The following is a 23,707-nucleotide window of genomic DNA, read 5'->3' on the forward strand; positions in this document are numbered from 1 at the left end:
GGGGCGTGGCCTGGACGGAGCCCCGCCCCGCTGCAGGGGGCACTCGCGGGCCGCCGGCCGCGGGTCTTTCGTCTGCGGACTGCGGCATGGACGGGGAGGGCGTGGGTGGCGGCGGCGAGGCGGCCTGGAGGAAGCTGTCTGCGGAGGTAGGCGGGCTGAGGGGCGGCCGGGGCCGCGGGGTGTGCCCGGAGACGGGCTGGGAGTCCGAGGAGGGCCCGGGAAGCCGTCGGCAGGTTCTCGGTAGCCCAGGCCCGGGTCCCGCCGGGTCAGACTCCTAGGCCGGCGGGAGGCGGGAGCGCCGTGTCGGACTTAGATCTGAGTCTGCGCAAGGGTCGGGTCGGGGTCGGGGTCAGTGCCTGTGAACCCCCAGAAGGGGCCGGGTGGCACCGCGGCTGGTGTGAGGTTAGAGGAGACCTGCCCAGCACGGTGAGTGGCTTTCCTGCGTAGTGTGCTCTTGTACCAGTGCGGTAACCGGGGCCAGCGACTGTCCTGCCCAGGGAACAGTAGCCAGCACGTGATGAAGCTCAGATGGCGTTTGATGCTAGGTCCTTCTGTGAGGACACTGTCCTCAGGTTTCCCCTGACTGTGGCTTTGAGCCCTTTCTCCAAACCTGGTTCCTTGTTACCTTCTGCCTCAAGTCTGGACGTCTTGGCCCTATGTTCAAGACCCTCTGGCTTCTAGCCCCAGCTCTCCAGCCTCCCCTCTGCTCTAGTCTTCTGGCCAGGCAGCATGTACAAACTGACCTTTGGTTCCCTCCTCACCTCCGTCCCTTTGACTGCGGGTCAGCCTCCCACCAGCATTGCGCTCTGTCGCTCTGTCGGAGGCCGCCCTGAACAGGAGCTTTGCGCATATCTCTTGTTTGTAAAGAGGTACTGGACTGGCATTGCACCCACTGCGGTGCATGTGGGCTTACCTCTGCGGCTACAAGAGGTGCAGCTCTGGGAGTGGGCGTCACCCCATGGGAGTGAGTTACACCCTCCTGTTTGTTGTAATATTACCCCTTGCCCTTTTTTGGATGGAACATTCCATTAAATGGCTCCCCTCAATAAATTGGGCTTTGGAACGTGCTCCAGCGCACTCTCTCTCTCTCCTGCCTCTCGTGTTTTTCTCTTGCCCCCCTTGTGAGAGCTTACATCTGAAGGGGAGAAGCCGTCTGAATTGCCCAAGAAAAAGGTACTTTCTCTGTATGTCTGTGTGATTATTTTGTGCCAGCCCAAGTTTACCTGAGTGACCCCGGTTCAGTGGCCTGAGCTGGATGGGGAGGTGAGCTCCATTCCAGCAGTAGACACCCTGCTGCCTGGCCTCTGTGGTCTCAGTTGCTGGAGGAGTGGGACCCATGGTGCCATTAACTGGACACCTTTATGGGACTGCATCTCCCCATGAGGCTGTCAGCTGGCTAAAGGCACAGCTGTCCCCAGGGGATCCAGACCATGGATCCTAGGGTGTCTTCATTGTTTGAAGTACTAATGGGGCAGTAGTGGAGGAGTGAGGAGCAGTGGCCAGGTGGAGGTTGGAGGGGCATGAAGGAAGCTGAGGCATCTTCGAGAACCTGGGGGCTTCTCAAGGAGAGGGGAGCCTGAGGAGTGGGAGGGATGGGGGACACATTCAGTTGAGAACAAGGGTCTCATGGAGTCTGTCTGTCCTATAGGAGCTGGAGAACCAGTATGCGCCCAGCAGATGGGTCATCCGAATGGGAGCAGAGGAAGCCCTGAGGACCTATAAGCAGATAGGAATTGAGGGTACCATATTGTCTCTCTACAGCTGCCTTGGGTGGCCGTTAGCATGTGGGCAGTGGTTTGGTATACAGGGGGAAGGGTGGAGCCGAACCCCAGAGTCTCGAGGGGCATTTCCCAAACACCAGGCATTGGATAGGGGGCAGGTGCTCAGACCCTCACTGCAGGGTGGGTGGAGGCAGGAGCAGCCCAGGTGAGGGCAATGGCTCTGTTGAGCATACTCAGCTTCCCTTCCGGCTCAGCCAACTGTCATAGGCCCTAAAGGTCACATGCCACGGTTGGCACAGGGAGGTGAGGTGAAAAGAGGAAGGCTCCTACCCCACTGTTAGGCTGGTGGTGTTTATTTATAAAAAGCAACAAGCCTTTTTCTTCTTGAAAGAAATCAGGGTGTGTGGTGTGTGGGCTGGGGTCGTTGCTCAGCAGCAGAGCATTTGCCTAGCACATGAGGCCCTGGGTTCGATCCTCAGCACCACATAAAAACAAATAAATAAATAAAATAAAGGTATTGTGTCCAATTACAACTAAAAAATAAATATATAAAAAAAAAGAAATCAGGGTGTGTCAAAATGAAAAATAGAAAGGGCGGGGATGTGGCTCAGTGATAGCACAGCCCTAGGTTCAATCAATAAATGAGGGTGCGGGAACCTGTACACACGTGAGTGTCCCCGTGGACTCTCTCTGTCCTGTGCCTGCATAGTGCTGGGCCAGGAAGCCAACGTGGCGGATTCATGCTGGGCAGGGGCAGCCCAAGAGGAAGCATGGCTGCTCAGTGGGGTAAACTGGACTTTGGCAAACCTGCCTGTTCCTGCAGCTGGCCGCAACCTTTCGCAGGATTCTCTCTGCCTTACAGAGGCAGCTGTCTGGGATCCCAGGGTGGGTGGTTTTTCAGACTGAAATAGCCAGGAGGAGAATCGGGCTTCTGGGGAGTTTGTTCCATACATTCCATCCTCCTCCCTGTCTGTCCTCAGCTTCCTGGGCACATCAGGGTCCTTCACTGTGCCCAGCTCTGTGCTGTATGTACCTCAGTTTGCACAGTGAGAGAGAGAGAGAGAGAGTGTGTGTGTGTGTGTATGTGTATGAAAGTGTGAGCTTGAGAAGACCTGTTTGCCTGTCTTAATGGCCTGCAGGGATAAAAGAGTTGGCCCTACTGAGAACAGGGTAGGATATCAAAAGCCAGAGCTAAGCGGAGTGCTATGCCAGTGATCAGAAACAGCAGGCCTCTCCACAAGCCCTGGGGGGCTGTACCTTGACAAGCTCTTGCTCCCCTTCCTCTTCCAAGGCTCCAGTAGACCCCGCAGAGCTGTGGGTAGGACTAACCCACTTCACAGATGCAGATCCCGAGCCCATGAACAGGTGTGGCATGTACAGCCGGCTTGTGCATGTGTTGGGTTGCAGCCTGTCTCTATTTCTAAAAAAGAAACAAGACCTTGCTATGTTACTCAAGCTGCTCTTGAACTCCTGGGCTCAAGGATCCCCAACTCAGTATCCTGAGTAGCTAGGACTCCAGATGTGGGCTATGCAGTGCTGGGGATTGAACTCAGGCCTTGCTCGTGTTAGGCAAGCACTCTACCTCTGAGCCCCATCCTTGGCTCCTAAAATTTTGATAGGTTATTTGTTGGTGGTGGGGTTTCCTATTGCTAGGGATTGAACTTGGGGGCACTGTACCACTGAGATATATCTCCAGCCCTTTTTATTTTTTATTTTGAGGCAGGGCCTCACTAAATTGCTGAGGCTAGCCTCAAATTTGGCAATCCTCTTGTCTTCACCTCTCCAATTGCTGTGATTACAGGTGTGTGCTACTGTGCCTGACAAGGGACTTTTTGATTTTTAATAAGTATTTTATTAAGCCCATAATCCTAGTATGCTGAAGGCTAAGACAGGAGGATCACAAGTTCAAGCCCAGCCTGGGCAACTTAATGAGACCTTGTCTCAAAAATTCAAAAAGGGCTGAGGATATTGCTCAGTGGTGGAATACTCCTGGACTCAGTCTCCAGAACCTCTCACACACAAAAATTATTATATTAGAATATTGACCTTGATTACTGAGTTCAGTAGTCTCACCCCCTGCTTAAATTTGGTGCCTGAGACAGGAGGTTGAAGACTTACCCAAGCTGATACAGCCAGTGATGGGGGCCCCTTCCCCAAGCCAAGCTTCCCGTCAGAGTAGGGCACATAGATAAGGGGTGGTGTTGGTCAGGCATGTTAGCTGAGTGTCCAGCCCTAGAAATCAGGTTCCCAGATTTCAGTGCAGTCTGTGGGACTCAGAGGCTGCCTCATTGGAATCAAACTTCCAGGAGATGGAAGAAGGATATAAAGCAGATGATGTCCAGGAAATGGTGAAAAATAAAGCCTTCCGTCCCAGAAAAACCTCTCCACAAACACAGAAGAAAAGAAGGTTTATTATTGAGTAAGGGTTCAACCACACTTCACTAGGACTCCCCGCAGGTGATCCACCAAAGAGACTGCAGATCCAGGATGAAACCCCATCCTCCCAGAGCCAGGTAGTGGCACCTCACTGCCCTGCTTCAGAGCCCTGACAACACCATTTGCCGCACTAGTCCACCCTAAATCCACCTGGAAATTAGAGTGGCCATTGTTGTGTTTGCTGGTTGCCTTTATCCAGAAAGGGTGGGGGGAATTCCGTATTTCACAAGGAGGAGGGTTTGCAACTTAGAGCTCAGTGCCTGCAGAGGGTGGCCTCCTCCCGCCCTCCCCTGGAGTCTGAGGGATAGATAGCCTCCCAAGAGATGGCTCCCAGGCCCTCGAAGTAATAAAACCAGCAAGACTCATTTAACTTTCAAAACTATTTGTACACATTTCAAAGGGGTAAAGATTTACAATGGTAGGTTTCCTAAAATAAATGCTCCACGAAAAGAGAGGGTTAAACTTTTCCTTTTTTGTACCAGGGAGAATTAACCTTTCTCCTCTGTTTTTCCTTTATATCCACCCCCACTGCCTCGACCTAGACCTCACGGTGGGGTGTGTTCCTTCATCCCTCTCCAAGTCCTGGCCTTCTTGGGGCTGGGCACCTGGAGGACAGAGTCAGCTGCCCTGTGACCTGCTAAGACCCCTCAGGAGCAGGAGGCTGGCAGATGGGGCTTAAGAACTATTTCCTCACTGATGGTTTTTGAATTTGTTTTACCAGGACCTTCAGTAGAAACACGTTTTATGCTAAACATAACGCAGTATGTACATATTGTCCAGGTGCTAACGGACGCTTACAGCACAATTCTTCCTAAAGGCTCTAGATTCAGAGGACACGAGGGTGGTTGCCAGGCACTGGGGCAGGAAGGAGTGTGGAGGTCATGTTTAATGGGAACAGTGTCAATTTAAGGAGATGGAGAAGTTCCAGAGAGGGCTGCACGGTGTGGAGGATCTTAATGCCACTGAGCTCTGTCTGCACTTAGAAACGAAGGGCTGTGCTGGGGCTCAGCGGCAGAGCTCACCTAGTGAGTGTGAGGCACTGGGTTCCATCCTTGGCACCACATAAAATTAAATAAATGAAAAATAAAGGTATTGTGTCCATCTACTAAGAATAAAAAAATTGAAGTGGTAAAAATTATGTATATTTCACCACAATTTAAAAATATTTTACATCATTTTAATACATATGTATAAAAAAATGTACACAAAATACTTTTTGTGTATGTGTGTGTGTGGTTCTAGAGATTGAACCCAGGGCTGTTGTACCACTGAGCCACAACCCCAGACCTTTTTATTTTTTGATACCAGGGACTGAATCCAGGGGCACTTAACCACTGAGCCACATCCCCAGCCCTTTTTATTTTTTATTTTGAGACAGGGTCTTGTTGAGTTGCCTAGGCAGGCCTCTAATTTACAATCCTGCCTCAGTCTCCCCAGTAGCTGAGGTTACAGGCGTGAATCACCACACCTGGCATACAACACTAATTGATGTAGGATACACTGTTCCAAAAATCTGAAATCCAAAATGCTCCAAAACCTGAAGCTTTTTGAGCACCAACATGATGCCATAAGGGGAAAATTCCACACCCAACCTCATGTGAGGTGTCGCAGTCAAAATGTAGTCACCCTAAAAATACTGTAAAAATTACCTTCAGACTACATGTATAAAACGCATATGAAACATCAGTGAATTTCGTGTTTAGACCAGGGTCTCGTCACTAAGAAATCTCTTAGTTTTGTCTCTAGTCTTGTTTCTCTAGAGGCTTATTTTCCCAAAAGTTTGGGATAGTTTGTGCCTCTTATGGTGCGTAGCAAAGCCCAGTGCCTGAGATCAGCATGCAGTACAGTAGAGGGAGAAAGGTGCCTGTCAGAGCCACAGGTCACGGCCAAGACTGGGGAATCCTCTTTCACGGAGGGACTCTCAGCTGATACTTGCTTGTCAACCCAGCCTGACATAGAAATTGCTGCTACCCACCCAGTGGCATACCCTTGTAAGCCTAGTAACTTTGGAGGCTGAGGCAGGAGGATCACAAGTTCAAGGCCAGCCTGGGCAACTCAGCAAAATCTTGTCTCAAAATAAAGAAGGGGCTGGGATGTAGCTCCATGTAGGGCACAAATGAGATAGAGAAGAAATTGCTGTGATCTGAGCTTTACTGGCAACTCATCTATTTCCTGAGGCAGCCACTAGGAAAGCCCGTGACACCTGCAGGAGCCAGCTGCATGTCCCCTATGGAGATGGTGACGGGGAGAAAATGGACATCTACTTTCCTGACCAGGCATCTGAAGGTGAGCCAGGTGAGCTGGCGGTCCTAAGCAGGCAGCGGTGCCTGGCCCTACCCTGCACTCTCTTTTGTGTTACAGCCTTGCCTTTCTTCGTGTTTTTTCACGGAGGGTACTGGCAGAGTGGAAGGTGAGTCGGGGATTGGACAGTGGAGCCAGGGGAGACTCGGCTCTCTGGGGTCCCAGGATCGCTGCAACAAACGGCTTGCAGCTTGCAGCTTCCAGCAGTGGAAATCCATTCTCAGGCTGCTGGAGGTGGAAGTCGGCATTCAGGGTGCCCCTGGAGTTGGGCGCTCTCTGAGGTTCTAGGGAGGGGAGGAGGATCCTTCCTGGCCTCTTCACAGTTCTGGTGGCTCCAGGTGTCCCTTGGCTTGTGTCTGTATCACCCCAGCCTCTCTCTGCCTGCAGCTTCACTTCATTGTTGGTATCCTGTCTCAAATCTCCCTCTGCTTGTTCTTAGAAGGATAACAGGCATTGGATTTAAGGCCCTTCCAAATCAGCTCGAGATTTTCAGTTCTGTTTGCAAAGATCCTATTTCCAAATAAGGTCATATCTGCAAGTTTTGGGAGTTAGGATTGGTACATGTCTTTTTAGGAAACACAATTCAACCCACTATGCCCAGTGAGAAAAGCATGTTTGGACAGCTCTCACATCAAGGGAAAATCCAGGGTGACTAACTGTCCCAATTGCTTAGGACAGAAAGATCTCCCAGGATCTGGAGCTTGAAGTGCTTGGGGGAAAAAAAAAAGAATGTCCCAGGCCAGCTGGGACAGTGGGTCACCATGAGCTAAGAAGGGTATTTGGAGCACACTGATGTTCCCTAGCGCCCTGTTACAGTTGTCTGCCAGGATCCACGCCCTTCAGGCTGCCTACAGTTCTGACCTTCAGCTCTCAAAAGCAGCTTAGCTACGCGCAGTGGCACAGGCCTGTAATCCCAGCGGCTCTGGAGACTGAGGCAGAAGGATCTCAAGTTCAAGGCCAGCCTTGGCAATTTAGCCCAGCCTGTCTCAAGATAAAATATGAAAGGGCCGAGGGTGTGGCTCAGTGGTAGAGGTGCCCTGAACTCAATCCTCAGCACCAAAAAAAAAAAAAAAGAGAGACAGAAAGAAAGGCAGCTGCGGCAGCCAAGAGGGAACATATTTGTCCCTATTTTTTAGGTGAGGGAACCAGGCTTAGAGGGTGAAGTCCCCAGTTGCACTCTTCCCTCTGCCACGCGATGTTCTGCTTGCATGGGACATCTGGCATGTGGTGTGTCTGGGACATAGGAGAAGCAGTGTGGGGGACGAGTGGCCTCCAAGTGTCACTTTTTGTCTCTTTCTGCAGTAAAGACGAATCTGCCTTCATGGTCAACCCCCTGACAGCACAGGGAGTGGCTGTGGTGATAGTGGCATATGACATTGCCCCCAAAGGTAACAAGGTGTCCCTGCAGGCTCCAAGGCCAGTGGGCTTTGTGGGAGGAGAGCCCCTGATGGATGCTGACCCAGCCTGTGCTCCTACTCAGGTACCCTGGACCAGATGGTAGACCAGGTGGCCCGTAGCGTTGCCTTTGTTGAGAAGCGGTATCCAAGCAATAAGTGGGTGTCGCTTTTCTTGTTGGATCACACTGGGTGGGAGGACAGTGATCCAGGCCCACTGGGCACAGCCAGGCTGCCTGCCCCTTTGGCCTGTGGAGTGGAAGGCAAATTGGGATCCTGATGCTTTGAGGAAAGTGAATGCAAACTCGGCTGTCTGACACCCCAGGGGAATTTACCTGTGTGGACACTCTGCTGGGGCCCACCTGGCTGCCATGGTCCTCCTGACCAACTGGACCAAGCATGGAGTAACACCCAACCTTAGAGGTATCTGCAGGGACTGCAGCCTAACTTGGCAGCCTTCCCCTTCCCCAGTAGTGCTGAGGGTTTGGGCCAACTGCTCAGAATCCTAATGGCCAGGAGTGGCTTGACTTGGAGGGCTCTGTTCCCCTGGAGCAGGGCGTTCTCAGCCTCCTGTCCACCCCGACCCTGGTCTTGCCCCACCTGAATTCCTCCCTTGCAGGCTTCTTCCTGGTGAGTGGGGTCTATGACCTGCAGCCCCTCGTGTTCACCTCACAGAATGCTCCTCTCCTCATGACCCTGTGAGTTGCTTGCCCTCCTGCTGCCCTGCCAGCCTACGGCCTGGCTGCCTGTCCTGACCCTGCCCCACCCTGCCCCAGGGAAGATGCTCAGAGGAACAGCCCTCAGCGGCACCTGGAGGTGGCCCGGACACAGCCTGTGGATCCAGCCTGCCCTGTGCTGGTGGCTGTGGGTCAGCATGACTCCCCCGAATTCCACCGCCAGTCCAGGGAGTTTCAACAGGTACTCAGCACCCAGTCTGTCTGGAGGTCATGGGTCATATGGTTCACTCGTTCTCTCTTCATTTTGCCCAAATGGATCCCAAGACCATGTCAATTACCTGACAAGTGTTTACTGAGTACTGCCATGTGCCAGGCACCTGTGTGTCCCCCTCCCCTCCTGCAGCCTCACACCTACTCCTCCTCACTCCCCCACCCAGGCACTGTGCCGCGGTGGCTGGAGAGCCTCCTTTGAAGAACTGCGTGATGTGGACCACTTTGAAATCATTGAGAACCTAACCCAGAAGGACGATGCACTCACCCAGGTGGGCCACAGCCCTTCCCAATGCTTGTATCCCCCTCACTGGGCTGTATGGGTACTGTTGAGGGAGTGGGAGGGGCTGCAGGCAGGAGCCACCTTGCCTGGGTCTCTAGCATCCAGAAGGCTAAGGCCTGGGCCCTGATGATGAGAATCATCTGTGTGTCACCTGCCCCAGGGCATCTCCTGGTGATCCAGGGGAGCCCTAGCTACTGTGCTACGGTGAGGCTGCAGAGGGGCAGGGAGGAGAAACACTGGCCTGTATGTAGGCAGGAAAGCAAAAGCCAATTCCATAAATATTTATTGCAACTTTAATATAGAGAATGCCACAATTAAAAATCAAAGGACAAACTGAGAAAAATATTTGTCACAAACATGGCAGTTATAGAGAGTTAACTCCCACCGCAGGAGGGCACTATATTAGTCCCACTTTTTTTTTTTTTTTTTCTTTTTTAAGACTTCTGGTTCTGGGGATGGAGCCCAGGGCTTCTGGCATGCTAGGCAAGTGCCGTACCACTGAGCTGCTCCCCCAGCCTACTAGCTGCAGACAGAACAAACACACACACAACCTAAGAAAGCCCACCTGTTTCTTTAATGGAATCCTACAGTAGCCACAACAGTCCTGAGGCTTTTGGGTCTTCTCTTCCTGCAACAGATCATTCTGAAAACCATCTTGCAGGAGTTCTGACCACATCTGGCCCCACCCGCAGAGAGCCCCTGGAGCCATGCTGTCTGCCTGCCCCAGCCCATCCCTCCTCACTGCTGATAACACTGGCAAAACCCTCCATGTCCTCCAGCTACCCAACCTGCATTAAACCCCAGGGAAGTCCCCAGGTCAGTGCTGAGATACCCACAGCCACCTTTTGGCCATGTCTGGCCCCTTTACTTACTGACAGGGTATGACAAAAATGACTTGCCTCTGGCTCACTGTTTTGTACACCTTGTGACAGTTGTGAGTATCAAATTGGGATAACCGGGGCCAGGCGTGTGGCTTAGCTGTAGAGCACCTGCTTGGCATGGATGGGCAAGACCCTGGGTCCCACCCCCAGCACTTCACAAACAGAAACCAGAGTCACTAGGAAGGAACCCTCCCACACATGTGCCTCCAAGGCCACTGTGAGGAATCTCTCAAACTGCATCCTGCACAGGACACCTGTGACATGTGCCCACCACTGAGCAACCTAGCTCCTACAACAAGCCCTGTGGCCTGGGTGCCTCTTTGAGAACAGTCTATGCAGACCCGTCCTTTCTTACTTTTAAATGCCCCCACACCTGATTCATCTCCAAATCCTAAGATGTGAACTGAAAAGTAGCCTCGACCAGAACCACTGGTGCCAAGATGGAGTGGTTTCTCTCGCCACTGCTTATTCACTGGACTTTGCTGCAGAATTAAGAAATTTCTTGGGGCTGGGGATATAGCTTGATAGAGCGCTTGCCTCACATGCACAAGGCCCTGGGTTCAATACCCAGCAACACACACACACAAATTTCTAAAGCAAAAACATAACCTACAATGAAAACAACTTTTGCTTAAAGATGACAATAAAATGTTGCAATTTTAAAAAATGCCTCCCTTCAACCTCTTCAGATGCACCTAGGGTCTACCACAGCATGTGTCTGGGATTGTAATCCCTGTCTGTTCCCAAATAAACTCTGAAAAAATACTTTTCCTGGGCCTCATACCAGACCTGCAATCTCAGCGACTCTGGAGGCTGAGGTAGGATAACCAAAAGTATGAGGCCAGCCTCAGCAATTTTGTGAGATCCAGTCTCAAATTTTAAAAGGGTTGGGGTGTAGCTCAGTGGTAAAGTACCCTGGGTTTAATCCAAACACCACCAAAAAAAAAAGGGATGGTCTCTTGTCATTCATTTCAGACCCACAAACTGAGAATGGTTTTACATTTTTAGAAGACTGAAAAAGAAAAGTGATGAATATAATGCCATGAGATGTAAAAATCACATAAAGCTTAAATTCCAGCATCCATAATACATTTGTGTTGGGACCCAGCCCTGCCCATTCACAAGGGGCCACCTGGCCCTCAAGTCTCTCCCTGACCCCAGAGAGTCTGCAGAGCCCTGGGTAACAGCTTCCCAAACTGCCTTCTGCTTCAGTCTTCACTCTGCCCCCAGGGGCCTGTGCAAGGGGCTGGCTAGGTCCCCAGCCACCACTGCACCCTGCCCCACTCCTCTCCTCTCCAAATATCTAGCAGTTCAAGAAATGCCATGTTGATGATCTGCAGTTGTGTAGCACCGTGCCCAGCTAGTCTTTCAACTTTTCTTTAAAGTGGAATGAAGTTGGTCATGGTAGTGCATGCCGCAGTCTGGCTGGGCACAATCAGGAGCCACTTGTCAAAAGAAACTAACTTTATTTTTAGAACCACACATGCCAAACAAAACAGCCTCTCAGGAAAAACCCTCAGAGCCTCAACTGCCACCACCGGCTTTCCACAAGCCTCTCTCTCCCACACAAGCTTCTCTCCACCTCCCACAATCCTCCTGCTCTTGAGGCCGATTGGCTGGGTCACGTGGGTGGAGCCAAAAAAGTCCCCCAATGAGCATCACCGCAGAGGAGCCAATCAGCTAGATGTTGCTGGGGCCGCTGTGAGCCAATCATCAGCCGGCAGCTGGAAGTTTGCTGGGGCCCCTTTGGCTGTGGCTCTCAACATCTCCCCCTCTCTGTTTAAACAACAAGCATGTGGCTTAGGGACCGTGCCTGCCTTAGGTTGTCCAATAGTACATATGGTCCTTAGGTTGGTACCATTGCAATTGGATCTTACCCGTCACTGACTACTGGTCCAGTATACAGCCACACCTGTGGAGAGGTCTTTGTACCAGCGGGGGGGTGAGGTTCTTTGCCTCACCTCTATTGGCCCCCAAATTTTAGCTGGACGATCATGACAAGCAGAAGGGAGGAAGATACACCAAGCCAATTGACGGCTCCTTTTGGAAAAATTGTACCACCAATGACATCATCAGCAAAAATACCCCAACACTACCACAAGTCGCTGCACCAACAGATAGTTCACAATGCATACAGGTGAGCTCACAGTGTGTCCAGGCAAGTTCTGCAAGCAGTTCAGTGATGGCTATTGTAGAAGCTGTAGATTGGTTTTATCTTTGACTTCACCAGCACTGGGATGAAGATAGGAATTCTGGCAATAATGGCTAAAGAAAAAATTATGTAACATTACAGAAGGCACTAAAAGAAAACAATTTTCTTAACAATTTACATTATCTTTAAGAGAATTATTAAATATAATGAAAAGGAAAGGTGAAAGTAAATAAACAGATCTGTTAACCTTCTTTTTTGTTTACATATTAAAACAATCCTCAACAGTTGTTTACCCAATTTAAATTAAACCATATAAATCACGTGAAAAAAAAATATTTGGATCCATTTTATCATGAGCGCTCATCATATATGATATATGGACATACATACATTCAAACATATAACACAAAACACAAGTGTGCACACATATAATACATACAACACATAACATTATAGTAAAGGCCTTATAACTTTTTACAGGTGAAATCTCCATTGCAATGTTTAAAAACTCTATAGTCAAAAAATAGAACTGATCAGCAAAACATTAACCTAGGTCTGTATGAGCTCAAAAAACAAAATAGAACTTCATGATATGGCAAAGGCCAATAATAAAATAGATATTGAAAAAAGCATCCTGGTTCTGTTGCAGATGTAAGAATAGCCAAACTGGAGTTTTGGATATCAGTTGTTATGGATTTGAGCCAAATCATCTTCTTTTTGGTCTGTAGAAATTGCTTTAGTTAATCTTTCTGGAATCCAAATCGGCTGCTGTTCTCCCTGTGGAAACACATAAACAGACCCCCGACTCCAGACAATCACTGGGTCAGGACCTTGGTTAATCTCTCTGGAATCCAATTTATGTCTCCTAATAACTTTTGAAAGTCATTAAGTGATTTGAGTTGATCTACTCGTATTTGAATTTTTGGTGGACGGACCATGGTTGAGGATAATAGAACTCCTAAATAATTAATTGGAAAATTTAATTGTACTTTATCTATTGCTATCTCTAGATTATAATTTTTTAATAAGTTTGTAAGTGTGGCATAACATTCTAGCAATGTGTTTTTATCTTTGTGTGCTAATAATACATCATCCATATAGTGAAATATTTGTAGTTCAGGATTTTGATTTCTAAGTGGCTGGATTACTTTGTTAACATAAATTTGACACATAGTTGGGCTGTTAGCCATCCCTTGAGGGAGTACTTTCCATTCATATCTCTGATCAGGACCTTCATGATTCAGTGCAGGGATAGTAAATGCAAAACGTGGACTATCCTCAGGATGAATTGGAATTGAAAAAAAAAACAATCTTTAATATCTATAACTAAAACATACCAGGTTTTTGGCAAAGCAGACAACTGAGGAATCCCTGATTGAGCAGGTCCCATAATAACCATCTCATTATTAATGGCTCTTAAATCTTGCAGTAATCTCCATTTATCAGATTTCTTTTTGATGACAAAAATGGGAGTATTATGGGGAGATACAGAAGGTTGTGTATGTCCTTCTGCTAATTGTTGTTTGACCAGGTCATGGGCTGCTTGTATCTTTTCTTTAGTCAGGGGCCACTGAGGAACCCATACTGGTCTTTCTGATTTCCAAGTAATTTCTATTGTCTCAGTGGCCCTTTCTGAAAATCCAACCCATGTCTGTCTGTTCCTTGATCTATTTGTATTGGTGCTGCTATACCTTGTTCTTGTTTTTCTAATCTTTTTCCTTTCCTAAAACCTTGTCTAGTCATAATAGTGGGTGCATTTTGGTTGATGTTATTTGTTAATGTCAAACCTAATTGATCTAGGACATCTTGTCCCCATAAATTTACGGGAAGATGATCCAATACATATGGCTGTATAGTTCCTTCACATCCTTCAGGATCCTTCCAATCTAATACCATTGCACTTCTATGGGGATTAGTCGCCACTCCTAGGCCTCGAAGCGTTTGAGTGGCTTGTTGTAATGGCCAATGTTTTGGCCATTCTTGACGAGAGATGATGCTAAGGTCTGCACCTGTATCCAGTAGCCCATTAAAGTCATGTCCTTGAATATTTAGTTTTAGCATGGGGCGAGAATCTAAATTTAAAGAAAGCATAGCCCAATCTACACCTGTGGAGCCTAATCCCTTGGAACCTCTTTCTACAGTACGACTGGAAAATTTATCATGTAGGCTGGGTATTATTAGTAACTGTGCTATTCTATCTCCTGGTGAAATTACTGATATACCCTTTGGAGAACTGGCTATAATTTTTATTTCACCTTCATAATCGGGATCAATTACCCCAGGACTTATCATAAGTCCTTTTAGAGTAGAAGAGCTGCGTCCCAATAATAAGCCTACTGTTCCTTTGGGAAGAGGTCCTTTCACCCCTGTGGGAATGATTTGAACTCCCATCTCTGGAGTTAGTACTGCTCTGGCGGAGGCGCAGATGTCCAACCCTGTGCTCCCTCTGGTTTGTCTGATGAGGGATCTGATGGACAATGTGTCCTGGGCACTACCCTGATGGGGTTGCTGGGTTCCTCCAGTGCTCCGTATATTTGTGGTTTTGGGCCCCGGAGCATTGGGCCCCCCTGTCCATTTTTTGGCAATGGAGCCCGATGCCTTTCTCCACGATATCGTGGATAAACACCTGGTCCTTGTTCGTTTTTTGATAATGGAGTACCCTCTATGGTGGTTTGAGAACGGCATTCATTAGCCCAATGTCTCCCTCTACGGCATCGTGGGCAAATACCTGGTATTCTACTCCTTTGATACCTAGTTTTGTTAAACCCTCCTCCAATGGGGCAATTCCTTTTAAAATGTCCTGTTTGTTCACAATTGTAGCATGTTCTTGGCCTGGCATCTAAAGCCTGTTTTACTGCAGCTGCCACAATTTGCCCTTGTTCATTAATGTCTCTGGCATCTAAAGCCTGTTTTACTGCAGCTGCCACAACTTGCTCTTGTTCATTAATGTCTCTACATAATTTAATATATGTGTTTAAATCTTCATGTTTCCATGGTCTAATGATATCTTTGCACCAACGATTTGCTTGCTCATAAGCCAGGTGTTTTAGTAATGGCATTGCTTGTTCTGTATTCCCAAAAACTCTGGTAGCTGTTTGAATAAGCCTATCTACAAATTCAGCATAAGGTTCATTAGCTCCTTGTATTATCATAGATAATTGACCTTGTAAACCTCCATGTCCTTGTAAAGTCTTCCATGCCTTAATTGCATCTACAGCAATTTGTGCATATACACCAGGATCATATGCAATTTGTTGCTGCTGATCCTCATAAGGTCCCTTTCCTAACAACATATCTAGATTTCTCTGAGGATAACCAGCTGCTGCATTTCGCCTAGCCGTCTCCTTGCAAAATTCCTCATTGGCAACCTTCCATAACAGGTATTGTCCTCCATTTAGCACAGCTTTACACATATTAGCCCAATCTGCTGGCGTCATGTTCAAGTTGTTAATGGATTCGACCATGCTTACAGTGAAGGGTGCTTGAGGACCATAGGTTGTTACAGCCTCTTTTAGCTGCTTCACTGTTTTGAAATTTAAAACTTGGTAAAATCGCTGCCCTCCTGCCTCAAATACAGGGCATGTTAATATTTGAGATCTTGTCTCAGGATCCCAACTATCAACTGCGGGGCTTGGGGACCTCCCAGCATATGGAGGTGGCCTTGTTAGTTGGACTCTTACGTCCTCTGGTGATAGAAAGGTGTTAGTAGCAGTCTCCTGTAGAGGTGGTGCTGTTGGTTGGACACTTACACCCTCTGGTGATAGAAAGGTGTTAGTAGCAGTCTCCTGTTGTAACTTTCCCCCTGATGGCTTTTTCTGTTTTACACTTTCTTTCTCTGTCTGACTAGCTTGAGAGGCCTTCTCTTTTACTTGAATCTTTTCCTCTGTCTGACTAACTTGAGAGACCTTCTCTTTTACTTGAATCATTATGTCTTCTCCTTCCTCTACCATTGTCTGAACTGAAGGCTTTGGACTAAGCAAACAAGATACGAACGTCCACAATGGCAATGTGCCAACTGGAAGAGTCCCTGGCTTTTCTTTTCTATTCTTTTAAAATCTTCACCATGATGGTTCCATTGTGATATATTTAACAACTCCTCCTTAAAAAGCCATGGGCTACATTTTTGTATTGTATCAACGTATGCCCTGATTGTTCTTGATTTTACTGAGATGCCTCCTTCCTCTAACAATTTACTTAACACTCTTTCAGTTTGTTTTTTGCTAATTTCTGATCCCGTATTTCTACTATAATACAACCCAACAAGATGACGCCAAACAAAACCGAGACAGAATGAAATAAAAAGGGAACAACAAAAAGTCATTATAGCCTTTCTATCCTCCTGACATGTGCATCCGTCCTTTCTCCCTATCTGTTCCTCAGACGTAAATAGTTTTTCCTCAGATGTGAGCGGTTTTTCTTCCGTCTCACTCATCTCCAGGGACAGGCAACTTAAAACAAAAGTGAAGCAAAATAAAAGAGGAATCTTAAAATGGCTACCCATCCTCTCGCCCTGCCCTCAGGGGCGAGCAGTTTCACTTACCCTCAGTCGCTCCCCGTGCGAGCCACCAAATGCCGCAGTCTGGCTGGGCACAATCAGGAGCCACTTGTCAAAAGAAACTAACTTTATTTTTAGAACCACACACGCCAAACAAAACAGCCTCTCAGGAAAAACCCTCAGAGCCTCAACTGCCACCACCGGCTTTCCACAAGCCTCTCTCTCCCCCACAAGCTTCTCTCCACCTCCCACAATCCTCCTGCTCTTGAGGCCGATTGGCTGGGTCACATGGGCAGAGCCAAAAAAGTCCCCCAATGAGCAGCTCCGTGGTCTGAAAGGGCAGGGAAAAAGCCCAATGAGCATCACCGCAGAGGAGCCAATCAGCTAGATGTTGCTGGGGCCGCTGTGAGCCAATCATCAGCCGGCAGCTGGAAGTTTGCTGGCAGCTGGAAGTTTGCTGGGGCCCCTTCGGCTGTGGCTCTCAACAGTGCATGCCTATAATCCGTTTCGGGAGACTGAGGCAGGAGGATTGCAAGTTGAGAATCTAAAGCAACTTAGAGAAACGGTGTCTCAAAATAAAAGGTAGAGAAAGCTGGGGATGTAGCTGAGTGGTAGAACTCTCCTGGATTTAATCCCCAGTATTTAAATAAAGTGATATCAAAATTGGCTGGGGTGTTCCTCAGTGGTAAGAGTGTGTGCTTAGCATGTGCAAGGCCCTATGATCAACCCCAGCACCAAAATAATAAACTTTTTTAAAAAGTTATTACCTTCAAAGAAGAGAAGTCAGCAGCCCAGTGTGGGGCTAGAAGGCTGGAAGTAACAAGATGTGAGAGGTATCGTCCTTTGCCCTTACTGGAAAATGACTCTCAGACCCCCTGTTCCTATCAGATGAGACAGTGATTTCTCTTTACAGCAGATTTTTTTAAAAAAATATTTAGTTTTTAGTTATAGGTGGACACAATATCTTTATTTTATTTTTATGTGGTGCTGAGGATTGAACCCAGTGCCTCAACGCATGCTAGGCGAGTGCTGTACCTCTGAACCACAACCCCAGACCCCTTTACAGCACATTTTTTTAAAGTAATGGCAGGATTTATCACTGCTATGAGTAGGGAAGGGGAGCTGGCCCTGTGGATGGGCCCCCATTTTGCCCTGGTCTTTCCCTAACTCTCCACTTAACTTATCAGAGCACTGGCCCAGCCCCCATCCCAGGGTTCCACAAGGTGGTCCTCCCGAAAATCCAGGCCTCAGCAGGCAGGGGTGTCTGCTGGTACTCAGGCCTCCACACATCTGGAGTTTTGTTGCAGAGTGGCCCTACAACTCTCCAAATCTGCTGCCAAGAGCTGGTCTGGGGTGACATCTGCACCCTTTCCGCTGCACCCTTCCAGTACCACACTTCCCAGAGGAGTCAAGACTTCAACACAAAAACCCAAACCAGAAGAAACCTCAGGGAGTATCTTATAAAATCATCTTGGAGTGGAGCCTTTCCAAGCATGACAATATCAACCAACAGCAAAACAAACTAGTTAGAGATAGAAAACAAACATCAGACTGAAAGTGATTAATAGGAATGCCAACATTTTACATTTTTGTGGGGGAAAAACAAACATACTACCAAGTCAAAAGACAAACAACAAATGCAGGGATGGGGATGGCCGTGACAGAACAAGTGAAGCCCAGTCCCTTACCAGGAATCTGGCAAAGGACAGGCAGGACCTCAGAGTCCCAGAGAGGAAGTGGAGAAGAGGCCATCAGCCTCCCTCCTAGAGATACAAATCAAAAGAAGCACAAGCTGTCTGTGCTCTCAGAGGGCAAAGATCGGGATGCTGGAGGCTATGCTGAGCTGTCTCAGCACCTCCAAGTGGCCTTGAGGACACCTGTAATCCCAGTGGCTGGGGAGGCTGATAGACAGGAAGATGGCAAGTTCAAAGCCAGCCTTAGCAAAGCAAGGTGCAAAGCAACTCGGTGAGACCCTGTCTCTAAATAAAATACAAAACAGTGCTGGGGATGTGGCTCAGTGGGCAAGTACCCCTGAGTTCAATCCCCAGTAAAAGTGGTCTTGACCTTTTCACATTAACCAGGGAGGTCACTGACCCTGTGAACCCAGCAACCAATAGAAACCCAACAGAAACAACACAGCCTCACCCTTTCCTCCCAGCCATCTGCATCTCTTAATGTTTTTTCTTCCAATTCTGTTTCACAAGATTGCTCACAATTTTCTTGTGAATTAAGCTGAGAGATAAATCCAACCTATCAGTTTCTTATCTAATTCGTGATTGTTACTGGTAGAAATGGATAAAAAAAAATTTCTTTGCTAACAAACTGCACATGGTAAATATTTTTACTAAAACTGGTATAAACCTCAAAATACTTTTTAGCTGCTAAATTTTTATGCTAAAAAAGTTTTGAGAGGCTGGGGTTGTGGCTTAGTGGGAGAGTGTTTGCCTTGCACATTTGAGGCACTGGGTTCGATCCTCGGCACCACATAAAAATATGTAAACAAAACAAAGATATATAAAGAAATTAACATTGGGCTTTAAAAAAAAAAAGTTTTGAGCTGGACACAATGGCTTACACCACATGGGTGTAATCCCAGCAGCTCCAGAAGCTGAGGCAGGAGGATCATTAGTTCAAAGCCAGCCTCAGCAACTCAGTGAGACCCTGTCTCTAAATAAAATATTTTTAAAAAGGGGGGATGTGGCTCGGTAGTTAAGTGCCCCTGGGTTCAATCCCAGTACCAGGAAAAAAAAAAAAATCTTTACTTGAGCTAGGTAGAAATAATGTAGAAAGTTGGAAATAGCAGAAGATATTACTGGTAAAAATTGGTATAACCAAAACCTGGTGATTTAGATACTTGTTATAAAGTCTTAGGGAAAGTGGGGAGTTGTCTAATGGATAGTTTCAGTGGGGAGATTTAAAATATATATTTTAGTTGTAGGTGGACACACAATATCTTTATTTCATTGTTTTACACAGTGCTGAGGATCAAACCCAGTGCCACACGCATGCTAGGCGAGCATTCTACCACTGAGCCACAACCCCAGCCCCCCTTTTTAATTTTTTTTTAATATTTTTTAGTTTTAGGTGGACACAATATCTTTATTTTATTTTTATGTGGTGTTGAAAATTGAACTCGGTGCCTCACGCATGCTAGGCGAGAGCGCTACCACTTAAGCCACATCCCCAGCACCCCCTATTTAATTCTTTTTTTTTTTTAAAGAAAGAGAGAGATAATTTTTTTTAATATTTATTTTTCAGTTTTCGGTGTACACAACATCTTTATTTTTATGTGGTGCTGAGAATCAACCCAGAGCTCTGCACATGCCAGGCGAGCGTGTTACTGCTTGAGCCACATCTCCAGCCCCTTAAATTCTTATTTTAAGACAGGGTCTTGCTGAGTTGTTGAATCTGGCTTTGAGTTTGCAAACATCCTGTCTCAGTCTCTGAGTGGCTGGGATTACAAATATAACCACCGCAGCAGTAACAATACAGTATTTTTGAAATCTTAGGGAAAGGATCTCAGCATCTGAAGTTTTCAGTAAAATGAAAATTTACATTGAAAAAAGGTTGGAACTTGTTTATGCTAAATAGAAAACGAATCACAAAAACACAATGGCCTGATGGAGAAGACACCAAAAGATAATGTTTCCTTCCTTTTTTTGGTGGTACTGGGGATTAAGCACAGGGCCTTTTGCCTGCTAGGCAAGTGCTCTCCCACTGAGCAGCTCTTCTTTTTTCTCTGAGATGGAGTCATGCTGTTGCCCAGTGTTATAGTTTGCATCTGAAATGTCTTCCAAAGTCTCATGTGTTGCAATGCAGCAATGTTCAGAGGTCGAACTGATTAGATCAAGAGGCCTTTGATCTCACTAATGGGCTAAGCCACTGAGGCATCATAACTGAATGGACTGCAAGGTGATGGAAACTTGAGAGGTGGACCCTCACTGCAGAAAGGAGGTCCCCAGCCCAAGAAGTAAGCATCCTTGCTCTGCCACACCCTTCCACCATGTTCTGCTCAGTCACAGGCCCAGAAACAATGGAAGTGGCTGATAATGGACTGAAACCATAAGCCAAAAAAAAAACCCCAAACTTTCCTTCATTGAGTTTTCCTCAAATATTCTGTCACAACAACAAAAAGCTGATGAACACACAGGCTGGCCTTGACCTCCTGGGCTCAAGTAAGCCTCCTCTCAGCCTCCCGAGCAGCTGGGACTATAGGTGCATGCCATCACAGCTGGCTGCCAGAGAATAGTTTTCAATGAATATCATCAATATTGGTGGAACTCAGATCCTTGGGGTATCCTAGGTAGGTTCCATACCCACAGAGACAAAACCACAGATCAAACCATGTTCCCCCAATGACTGAGATGTTTGTGGTAGGGTAGGTTGGCTATGTACACATGTTCTCTGGGGGATCTCACTAGTAGGCACATGTCCTACAGACAGAGCTTCACAGGAGCATGTGCCTGTTGGTTACTGTACAGTTCACAGTGGCAAAAAGAATTGAAGCTACCCAGTGGGAAAGTAGGAAAGATCAGGGTATACCATACAGAATACCATGTAGATACAACGGAAGTGTAAGGTCTCTGCGTGATATGCTGCCAGTTGAGAAGGAAGGGCATCAAACAGGGTGTGGGGATGGTCCCACTTGTCTGTTTTTTAAAAAGGGTTTATAGACACACATGCACCTGGAAGGGCATTTAAGAAATTGCTAAAAAGCTTCCCTCTGAAGTGTACAGCTATGGGAAGACTTCACTGGACCATTTTTTTCGCTTTTACAATGCGGATGTGTAAACTTTGTAATACAGGAGAAAAGTGTTCATAAAATGTTTGGATGAATATGATAAGTGAGGTGATGTCTAACACAACCACCTCAAGACTGGTTTGATCAGAACTTGAATTTGTTGTCAACTACTTGAAAACCCAGAGTTCACATGGACATGCAAATTTTTTCCTGAAAATCCACAGTCCACATGGCTGGGACTGGGTGGTGTACTCTTCAGGAGGCAGGCGCTCTGCTCTGCCTTTGCCTCAACAAAACTCTCCACCTTTATATTCCCACTCCTGTGGGTGTTTAAGATCCAGCAAAGGCTGAAGGGCCTGCAGAGCCAGGACAAAGTGAGGAGCTTGAGCTTCTTTCAGACATGGTGTTGGGGAAGCAAGAAATGCAAGCACAAGTCACCACCTGTGTCACTGGCCAGAGGAATCTCAGGATAACAGTCAAGTTGTGCAAACCAAAATAAAAACTTGAGTTAGGCCTTCCAGGTCACGCAATTGTTGCCTTATCATATTGGATGGTAACAGCACTGCCTTGTGCCCCTTAAAAAGCCCCCTGACCCAGTTGTTTGACCAGAGCCCTGCGCCTACCCACAGTCTATGAGACAGGCTTGCCCATATCCCAGCAGCAGGGGACTGATCTAGGAGAGTTGTCGCCCAACACAAGAGCCAGTGCATTTGCTCATAAGGCCAACAGGGACATTTGCCCTGGGCCGTGACGCTGAATGCTCAGCGGGCTGCTTCCTGCAAGTGGCTGCTTTGGAGAGTCACCGCAGACACAGAGGGTGGCCCGGTATGAACAGACCCCTGGCAAGGGGGATGGCTGGAAGGTGCAGCACCTGCTTCAGGCCAAGCCAGCAGCCACACCAGGGCGCTGTGGCCCTGCTCTGGGCCTAGCCTCGTGGGCCACGGCAGTGCCTGCGCCCCTGGACTTCTCTCGGAGCCACTTACTTCTGTGGTCACATTGCGGTCCTGCCTCCGAGACGGCCCCCAGTCTACCTCTGTCTCCACAGGGTCCTCCCCGACCGCGGCCGCCCGCCTGCATTTCAGGAAGGGCTCTGAAGGCAGCCTGGTCCCCACGTTTGGGAGGCACGTCAGGATGCCGGGCTCGGCTGCGCACACATCCCGTGGCCTCTCTCCCGCAGCAGGTGCCGGGCCTCCGGGTGTGCGCCGCACGGCACCGGCGAGGACCTGCGGCGAGCCGGCAGGGCGTCGAGGCTCACCCGGAGGCGCCGGTAACTACCTGCACCCGCAACCCGGCCTCCGCCCATCCATAGCTCCAGCAAGGCCGCGGGCGGGGATCCTGAGGCCGGGCGTTCCCGGCATGCCCCGCGCCTCCCATTCCCACAAGGCCACGGGCGAGGATTCGGGGGCGGGGCATTCCCGGCTTGCCCTGCGCCTCCCACTCCCACAAGGCCGCGGGCAAGGATTGGGGGCGGGGAATTCCCGGCATGCCCCGCGTAGCGCCGCTACCCGCGGGATTTGAATCGCTCGAGCAGGCGGCGGCGGCGCCATGGGGGCTCAGTTCTTGCCATCGACCTGGCAGCTCTATCTCAAGGACCACCGCGTCTCCACGTTCAAGAACTGGCCCTTCCTGGAGGGCTGCGCCTGCACCCCGGAGCGGGTAAGACCCCCGGCCTCTCGGCCGCCAGCCCGGCTCGCCCCGCCGCGTCCCTAGCCAGGCCTGTCTTTCCTGGGGCCCCGGAACGACCCCTCCCGGGGACTGCCGGCCCTACCTGAGCCTGGGTCCGACCTCGTATCCGCTCACGAGCTGTCCCTGTTCTTGCAGATGGCCGAGGCGGGCTTCATCCATTGCCCCACTGACAACGAGCCCGACTTGGCCAAGTGTTTCTTCTGCTTCAAGGAGCTGGAAGGCTGGGAGCCAAGTGACAACCCCTTGTAAGTCCCTCCAGACGAGCCTCGATGTGGGGGGCGGGGTCTGAGATGCCCAGTTCCATCAGGACGCTTTGATTTGAATTGGGATCCTCCAAAACGGATTGAATAGAGCTGAGATTGTTAGTGCAGGAGCGATGGCCTTCTCAACTTCATTTTGGCTTTAAACAGCTGTGTGAATGGTTGCGGCTCTGACTGCTGACACCTTGGTGACACAAACCCTAACCAAATCTTGTTTGACCAAAACTTCTTTAGGGTGGATGTTGAAGGAAATTGGTGTAGGTTGCTCCATGCCTTCCAGGTTCAGCAGAATACAGGATTTGTTTCTGCCCTGAGTACTCCCAGGAATCTCCAAATGCTTTTACTACTTGGGATTTTTTTTAAAAAAATAGCTTTATAATCCACATACCACAAAAGACACCTTTTAAAAA

The 23,707-nt window shown here is 48.4% G+C and overlaps 2 protein-coding genes and 1 long non-coding RNA gene across 12 annotated transcripts in view; 2 read left to right on the forward strand and 1 right to left on the reverse strand.

The window, feature by feature from the left end:
* Positions 1 to 12,385, forward strand: Afmid (arylformamidase). 8 transcript variants are annotated; one of them, XM_058579966.1, is made up of 11 exons: positions 2 to 146; positions 1,649 to 1,739; positions 6,339 to 6,443; positions 6,519 to 6,567; positions 7,761 to 7,846; positions 7,939 to 8,011; positions 8,178 to 8,275; positions 8,472 to 8,550; positions 8,629 to 8,770; positions 8,967 to 9,071; positions 11,948 to 12,385. In XM_058579966.1, exons 1-11 carry the CDS (start codon positions 87 to 89, stop codon positions 12,182 to 12,184), a joined length of 1,125 nt encoding a protein of 374 aa, XP_058435949.1. In that variant the 5' UTR covers positions 2 to 86; the 3' UTR covers positions 12,185 to 12,385. The 8 variants fall into 8 exon arrangements, with proteins under 8 accessions (XP_058435953.1, XP_058435954.1, XP_058435949.1 ...); XM_046446641.2 differs by lacking the exon at positions 11,948 to 12,385 and adding an exon at positions 9,720 to 10,630 and having other exon boundaries at positions 3 to 146; XM_058579968.1 differs by lacking the exon at positions 2 to 146 and adding an exon at positions 457 to 1,173.
* Positions 9,639 to 22,473, reverse strand: LOC131424250 (uncharacterized). Its single transcript, XR_009226962.1, has 2 exons — positions 22,335 to 22,473; positions 9,639 to 12,228 (listed from the first exon to the last, which is right to left on the reverse strand). It is a non-coding gene; the product is annotated as an uncharacterized LOC131424250 (long non-coding RNA).
* Positions 21,994 to 23,707, forward strand: part of Birc5 (baculoviral IAP repeat containing 5) — a 10,228-nt gene continuing 8,514 nt past the window's right edge. For 2 of the 3 annotated variants that reach the window (XR_009226961.1, XM_046446644.2), the window contains exons 1-3: positions 21,994 to 22,618; positions 22,930 to 23,007; positions 23,173 to 23,282. Coding sequence is in view for 2 of the 3 variants with exons in the window: in XM_046446644.2 (XP_046302600.1) it covers positions 22,109 to 22,618; positions 22,930 to 23,007; positions 23,173 to 23,282 (698 nt within the window). In the remaining variant the exon portion in view is untranslated. Of the gene's footprint in view, positions 22,619 to 22,646; positions 23,008 to 23,172; positions 23,283 to 23,707 lie in introns of those variants that run through there. The other variant, XM_046446646.2, reaches the window with a different exon arrangement.

The sequence above is a fragment of the Marmota monax genome, unplaced genomic scaffold, assembly GCF_021218885.2.
Source record: "Marmota monax isolate L192 unplaced genomic scaffold, Marmota_monax_Labrador192_F-V1.1 WCK01_AAM20220418_F8-fsc00353, whole genome shotgun sequence".
Lineage (NCBI taxonomy): Eukaryota > Metazoa > Chordata > Mammalia > Rodentia > Sciuridae > Marmota > Marmota monax.

What these genes read in the sequence shown, in the direction of transcription:
- Afmid (XM_058579966.1), top strand. Translation starts at nt 87, where the DNA reads ATGGACGGGGAGGGCGTGGGTGGCGGCGGCGAGGCGGCCTGGAGGAAG. An exon ending in GGAGGAAGCTGTCTGCGGAG is followed by an intron (nt 147 to 1,648) that starts GTAGGCGGGCTG and finishes TCTGTCCTATAG; the next exon opens with GAGCTGGAGAACCAGTATGC. An exon ending in AGTAACACCCAACCTTAGAG is followed by an intron (nt 8,276 to 8,471) that starts GTATCTGCAGGG and finishes CCTCCCTTGCAG; the next exon opens with GCTTCTTCCTGGTGAGTGGG.